Source organism: Rhinopithecus bieti, unplaced genomic scaffold, assembly GCF_001698545.2.
Source record: "Rhinopithecus bieti isolate Rb0 unplaced genomic scaffold, ASM169854v2 scaffold_15794, whole genome shotgun sequence".
Lineage (NCBI taxonomy): Eukaryota > Metazoa > Chordata > Mammalia > Primates > Cercopithecidae > Rhinopithecus > Rhinopithecus bieti.
The window spans coordinates 81287-88380 of NW_016808211.1; the positions used below are offsets into that span (position 1 = coordinate 81287).

The 7094-nt window shown below is 44.0% G+C and overlaps 1 protein-coding gene across 1 annotated transcript in view; it reads right to left on the reverse strand.

The window, feature by feature from the left end:
• The window catches only part of PSMD13 (proteasome 26S subunit, non-ATPase 13), a 16371-nt gene extending 9400 nt beyond the window's left edge, over nucleotides 1–6971 (reverse strand). Inside the window, exons 1-2 of the mRNA XM_017885780.1 lie at nucleotides 6820–6971; nucleotides 4798–4942 (exon numbers count right to left, since the gene is read on the reverse strand). Of these exons, the coding sequence (XP_017741269.1) occupies nucleotides 4798–4942; nucleotides 6820–6914 (240 nt within the window). The 5' untranslated portion in view covers nucleotides 6915–6971. The remainder of the gene's footprint in view (nucleotides 1–4797; nucleotides 4943–6819) is intronic.
• Between the last annotated feature and the right edge of the window lie 123 nt (nucleotides 6972–7094).

Here is a 7094-nt window from a genome sequence, read left to right on the forward strand (position 1 = left end):
AAAAAAAAAAAAGAAATTATAGGAGGTCTTCTATTCTGCAAAATGAAGACCCCAAATACTGATTTTGGTAAAGAAACTGCATCAATGCTATCAAGTTGGGAGTGTGCAAACCACTACGCCCATCACACAGTAAGCAATGCATGTTTGCAGGATGACAGGAGACCATATTGGGGCTTATTTACATTCACGTAAACGATCAACAGATTATTAAGGAACACTAGGTTTCTTCTAGCTTTGGGAATTAGAGTACTGACCTATAAGAACCTCCAGACAAATTCCTATATTCTTTCTTCCAGGTATTGTAAGTTAAACAGACATTAGATTGAAATGCTCCCCCAGTTTTCTCCCTGTGGTTCTGGGCTGTTGGTATTTGGACGCTTTTGAAGACGGCTTGTGCCGCTGTGTGGTCTCCAGCCGACCAGGACAGGTTTACTTGTATCTATCCTGTTTGTTAAAGTAATAAGACCATTGTGGAAGGAAGGTGAAACCCCTAAGTCAGTCTGTTGAAAATCCTACAGCTAGAGGTTCAAGACCTATGTTCAGCAGTTGGACTTAATGCATTTCTTGAGAAAAATAAAATGTACTCTAGAGAATGGAATCGTGATGTCCAACATAAAGGCAGAGTCTGGGCCCAACTCAGACGGGAAGATGGCAGCCTCTGTCTTGTACATTTCCCATCACATGAAGTCAGTAACGTTGTGCGCAGCATAAATAATACCGCAACTAAAAACAAGGACACACAAAAAAAACAGGAAAAACAGGAGGCAGTGACCAAAGTCTTCAACAAGGAGAGGGAAGTAAAAAAGGGAAAGGAAAGAAAAAGATGTAACAAGCCGGGCATAGTAGCCCACACCTGTAATCCCAGCACTTTGGGAGGCCAAGGCAGGAGGATTATGAGGTCAAGAGATTGAAACCATCCTGGCCAAAATGGTGAAACCCCGTCTCTACTAAAAATACAAAAATTAGCTGGGTGTGGTGGCACGTGCCTTTGGGAGGCTGAGGCAGGAGAATCGCTTGAACCTGGGAGGCGGAGGTTGCTGTGAGCTGAGATCGCACCACTGCATTCCACCCTGGGCAATAAGAGCGAAACTCCATCTCAGAAAAAGAAAAAGATATAATGCAGTATCAGCACCAAGTATGTGGTACTACTTGGTATGTAGAAGCCTCCATTAAGAGACCTGAAGTACGTAGTAGCCTCCATTAAGAGACCTGAATGGAGGCTTCTAATTTGTATCAAAGGAAAACAGAAGCGTTTCGTTTGCATCATTTAACTGAACTGTGAACCCTTGTGCCTCCCATCTTTATCAGAACTGACAGTGAAATAACCTTCTATCAGAAGTTTGCATCTCACTTTTATGGAGTATAAAAGAAGTTTTTTGACTTTCAATGCAGTCTTTTTGGAAGAAAATATTTTAAAACGGACAATGGCTTGTCCAATAAGTTACTTGAAATCTTATGTCTATCTTTTGCGTAAACATATTTCAGATAAATTTCAATTAGATTTGAAATACACGTTTTGTTCACCTATTAATGGAATAAAATTTGAAACAAAAAAGAAATGCTCGCTAATCAAACGGCATGGAGTTCCTTCAGATTTTAGAAGGTTAAAGCTAATTGTGCGCCATTTTGAAATTTCTTAGCCACTCAGCACACTTGAGCACTTCCTCAGACTCCACGCTAGGTGCTACAGCACAGAACGTGTAAGACAAATGATGGGTCTTCAAGGAGCTCCTGGTCTACTGAAGACAGTCTTTAAACAAATAAATGACAATACAGTGAGTTTAAGTGCAAAAAGAAAGAAAGAGAAAGCACAGAAGTGCATCAGCCAAAGGGAGAAGCTTCAAAGACGGTTACTGCAGAAGTGGCAATACTGAGTTTCAGGGAATGAGCGCAGTTAGAGAGGTGGCCACGTGGTGTGGGAGAGGAAGAAGCTGAGAGAAGAACATTCAGACAGTAACAAACATGTGCAAAAGCACTGAAGAAAAAAATACATTATGTTTCAGGAGTAGTTCTGAGGGACATAGACTAGGAAGCACTGAAGATTGGTCTCTGTCCAGAGTGCAAGGCTGAACCAGAGGACCCACATGATCATTTCTATTTTAGAAACATGCCTGGGGCAGAGAGGACAGCAGGTGAAAGAGACAGAACAGTCAGAGGCTAGTAGTGGCCAAGACAGGAGCGTGAAGGATCAACAGTAATGAGGATGGATGAATACTCTGAGAGAGATTTAAGGGTAACTTGAACCAGACTCACTCAGATGTGGGCTGGTCACAGAGAAGGAGAGCTGACAATAACCCCTGAGCTTATGGCCTGGGTAACTGGGCCCAAAGAGTGCCTAGTGTGGGCACCGTAGGAGAGGGAACTTCCAAATGACCTTAACTTTGGATTAGGAGAGCCTGTAGTTCCTCTGGGATATGAAGGTAGAAGGATGAAAACACCCCTGTAGCAATTACATATTTGAATCAGGCACACAAGAAACAGCCAACTAAATAAAATGGCATTTTTGTCCCGATGCTGTGGCTCACATGGGTAATGCGGCACTTTGGGAGGCCGAGGCAGGTGGATCACTTGAGGACAGGAGTTCAAGACCAGCCTGGCCAACATGGTGAGACACCATCTCTACTAAAACTACAAAAATTAGCCAGGTGTGGTAGCACATGCTTGTAATCCCAGCTACCTGGGAGGCTGAAGCATGAGAATGGCTGGAACTGGGGAGACGGAGGTTGCAGTGAGCTGAGTTCTACCATTGCACTCCAGCCTGGGTGACAGGGCGAGACTCCGTCCCTTTGCCCCCCAAAATAAATAAAATGGTGGCCAGGTGGTGGTTCACACCTGTAATCCCAGCACTTTGGGAGGCCGAGGCGGGTGGATCACCTGAGGTTAGGCGTTTGAGACTAGCCTGGCCAACATGGTGAAACCCTGTCTCTACTAAAAATACAAAAATCAGCCAGGCATGGTGTCGGATGTAATCCCAGCTACTCTGGAGGCTGAGGCAGGAGAATCGCTTGAACCAGGGAGGCGGAGGATGTACTGAGCTGAGACTGTGCCACTGCACTCCAGCCTGGGCAACAAGAACGAAACTCCGTCTCAAAAAATAATAATAAATAAATTTTAAAAATGGCATTTTTGCTACAAGAGACTATTTCAAAGATATTTTCCTTATTAGAGGGAAATGTTTGAACTTTCCTGACATCTATTAATCTAAAAAATTACCTTAAAAAAGAAGCCCACTAAGTCCAGAAAGTCAAAATTACTTCTGGTGACTACAAATTCACGAATACTAAAAATTCATAAATACTATCCATTTTACACTTATGCTGACTGGATCCCAACAATTTTTAAAGGTTTATTCTGTCCATGGGAAAAATAAACTAAGATCTGCCAACTTAAATAAACATCACCTTACCGTGAGGTTGCGGCAATATTTTGCCATGTGTAGAAAAGTGATTTAAAGACAAGAAGCCAAAGGATAGAGATAAACAATTACGAATCATCTATCCTGATGATTTAGAACCTCAGGCAACAAGTATTAAGACAGGTCTCAGGCCAGGCACGGTGGCTCCTGCCTACAATCCCAGCACTTTGGGAGGCCAAGGCAGGCAGATCACCTGAGGTCGGGAGTTTGAGACCAGCCTGGCCAACACTGTTGAAACCCCATCTCTACTAAGAAATACAAAAATTAGCTGGCTGTGGTGGTGGGCACCTGTAATCCCAGCTACTTGGGAGGCTGAGGCAGAAGAATCGCTTCAACTCGGGAGGTGGAAGTTGCAGTGAGCCAAGATCGCACCATACAGCCCGGGCAACAGGAGCGAAACTCCGTCTCAAAAGAAAAAAAAAAAAAAAAAAAAAAGGCAGGTCTCATTTATCATTTTCCCACATAATCCAGAAGACTGAATGTTCAGCAAAATCTCCAGGCTTACAGATGATTTTAAGTTCCTCTGAATAGTAAAATGTCAAATTGATGGCTATAAACTACAAGAAAATCTTACAAGCCCAGGTGGTGGGGTAGTAAGGTGGTAAGCTCTGTTGTGAGCATATAAAAGTAATGTATTCCAGAGAAATGACTCAAGCTGTAATTATAAGCTATCAGTTACAATGCTGGTATGAATCTCTGATTCATTCAGAATGAGAGTGAGATGTCAGGAAAAACTTCAAAGAGGAGGCTACCAGTGAGCAAATTTGTGGGGATGTGTCAGGGGATCTGGGGAAGGCTAGGAAAGAAATTGCATTTTTTTAAACTGTTGAAAAAATTCTAGAAGTCCTCTATTACAGAGGCAGCATGACACTATACAGAACTCTCCCTCAACCGAAGTACAAAAGGGGCTTTATCTTCCACACTACCCAGGACAGAAGTGTCTGGGCAAGCAGTCAGTGTGGCTTAAAGAAGGGGAGTGATGGAAGTTATCTAAGATTCCCACAGATAGTAATATTCCTCACACCTTACTCCACCCTCTAACTGGGTTTGAACTTTGTATCTAATAACAGTTTTCTAAAAATAGAGTACTAAAAAGAAGCCTATGACCTAAGACACTCAGGCATGTTTTAAGATAGTACTTTATGCCAGAATTTTAGAAAAAGCCAGAATGTCAGTGTTTGAGTCCTCTTCTGCCACTTATTAGCAGTGACCTATAGTAAGTTACTTAAAGTCTTACGTTTGCTTCTACATCAAAAAAGTGAGATGAAAGTAGTATCTACTGAGCAGCGTTGTTAGGAAGGACGTGTGAAGTGTTCAGACCAGTACCTGACATAAAGGGACTTCTGAAGAACTGTAGCTTATTATTATTATTAGCATAAAGCCCATCTTATTTTAAAAAGTCCTTGAGCACATTCATATAATCTGACCTGGTATCGCAAATTATTTACCTTAATGAGACCATCTCCTTGGGCAAAGCACGGATCCTGCACAAAATCAAGCACCTGAAGTGTCAGTTGATGCCACAACCTGAAAAACATACAGCCCTTAAGACCTCTAACCTAATATCCAGTCACAGACACCTTCAGCCTTGATGATCCTATCAAGTCACAAATATAGGTTGAGTATCTCTAATCCAAAACTCCAAAATTCAAAATGCTCCAAAATCCAAAACTTTCTGAGCACCAACATAAGGCTCAAAGGAAACGACCACTGGAGCATCTCAGATTTCAGATTTTTGATTCATGGATACTGAACAGGTAAGCACATACCGAAAATATTTCAAAATCCGAAAAGATACTAAATCCAAAAAACTTTTGCCCCAATGCATTTCTTTCTTCTTCTTTCCTTTTTTTTTTTTTTTTTTTGAGACGGAGTCTCACTCTGTTGCCAGGCTGTAGTGCAGTGGCACCATCTTGGCTCACTGCAACCTCTGCCTCCCAGGTTCAAATGATTCTCCTGCCTCGGCCTCCCGAGTAGCTGAGATTACAGGCATGAGCCACCGTGCCCCGCCGCCCCAATGCATTTCTGGTAAGAGATACTAAATCCATACTAACCAGTCTCTACTGTGTAGTAGAAAGAATGCTAAAGCAGACGCGATAAACCTGAGTTCTTTTCCTGGCTCTGCTATTGAATGGCTGCGTCACTTTGAGATCACTTAACTTCTCTCTAAGACTCAGTTTTCCCAGGTATGAAATGGAGAACATTATTCTAGATTACCTCAAAGGGTTACTGTGAGGTTTGATTGGAAACGAGAACTTTGGAATCATACATATCTACCTTGAGATTCTGGCTCTTCTACCTATTAGCTGAGTATCTCAGGGAAGGCAATTAAAATGAGCTTCAGTTTCCTCCTCTGTGAAAAGGATGAATAAAGGATTAAATAAGCTAATATATAAAACCTCCAGGGCAGTGACATAGCGCTTCATCCAAAACCCAAAGGCTAATATTTAATAACGCATATAAAATGCTTTGAAAATTACCAAGTGCTATCCAACACAAACCATTATTTGCCAAACATTAATTTGCTCTCAAAAACTGCTAATAGCAGAAGACTGCTGAATGCTAAACATCATCAAAACATGTATGGAACGTCTATGTGAAAGGTGTTATATTAAATGCTAGGGTTAACAGGGAGGTTACTACAGGAGATGTATTTTCTATGGAATAGCTCCAGCCCAATGCCAGCAATTTATCCTATCATTTTAAAAGGAGATTAGTGCTTAGCAACAATTTAATGGCTCTGCAATTCATCCTGTTTCTAAACAAACCTAAACTTTAAGATCTTTCTAGGGGCACAAAGCCCAGTGAGAAATACAATGGAAGGTAAAGACAATGGGACGGGGGAAGTGGTTGCAACCCGTGCAACCAGTTGCAGAATGAATAGGGAAGACAGCAGAGCTGCACTAGCCTCTGTTTTATCAACTCCAGACCATGAGAAAGATAACTGTGGATACAGTCACACCATGACAAGGCTAAGCACGAATCACCAAGATCTGTTTCTCAAAGTGGGTGGCAACCTGGTCCTGAAAGTGTGTTTGCTTGTTTCACTGGAATAAAGAGCTAAAAGCAAAGGCTTCCCCGAACCGTTTTAGTAAGACCCGAGGTAGAGGAGTTCAGAAGCCTCAGTCACAGTCCCTCGTTAGGGAAGCACTGAATCTCAGACCCAAACATCCTGGCTACAGCTCTTGGCCTCGTGGTCTGTCATCCTTCTTATTCCTCGACCCTGCCACTCGGGGTTCCTCAGCAAACCCTGCCGGCACAGCCAGTCGCTACACGTCCCCGTTTCCCCCCAACTTGGGTCTGGGCGCCCTCAGCCCATCAAGGGCCCGCTTCTCCGCCCGCTCGCCCCCTCCGTCTCCCTCTATCGCCGGGGCCCAGGGCCCGTCTGTCTGCTCGGAGCTCACTTTTTCGTGTAGAGTTCCTCCAGACGGTGCCACACAGCGGGCTGTCCGGGCCCGGAGCTCTGGCTCTGCTGTAGGAAGCCCGGTACGTCCTTCATGACAGCAGGAAGACCCCCGGCACAGAAGAACAACCGGGATGTCAGCCCCGCGGGGATGGCTGCCGGAAATGCTCACTCACTTCCGGCGCCGCGCGGCGCGGGGCAGGCTGGGAGCGCCGTAGCCGGCCGGGGGCGGGGCCCGCTGGTTGCCCGGTAACCGCGCATGTCTGCGCTCGGGAC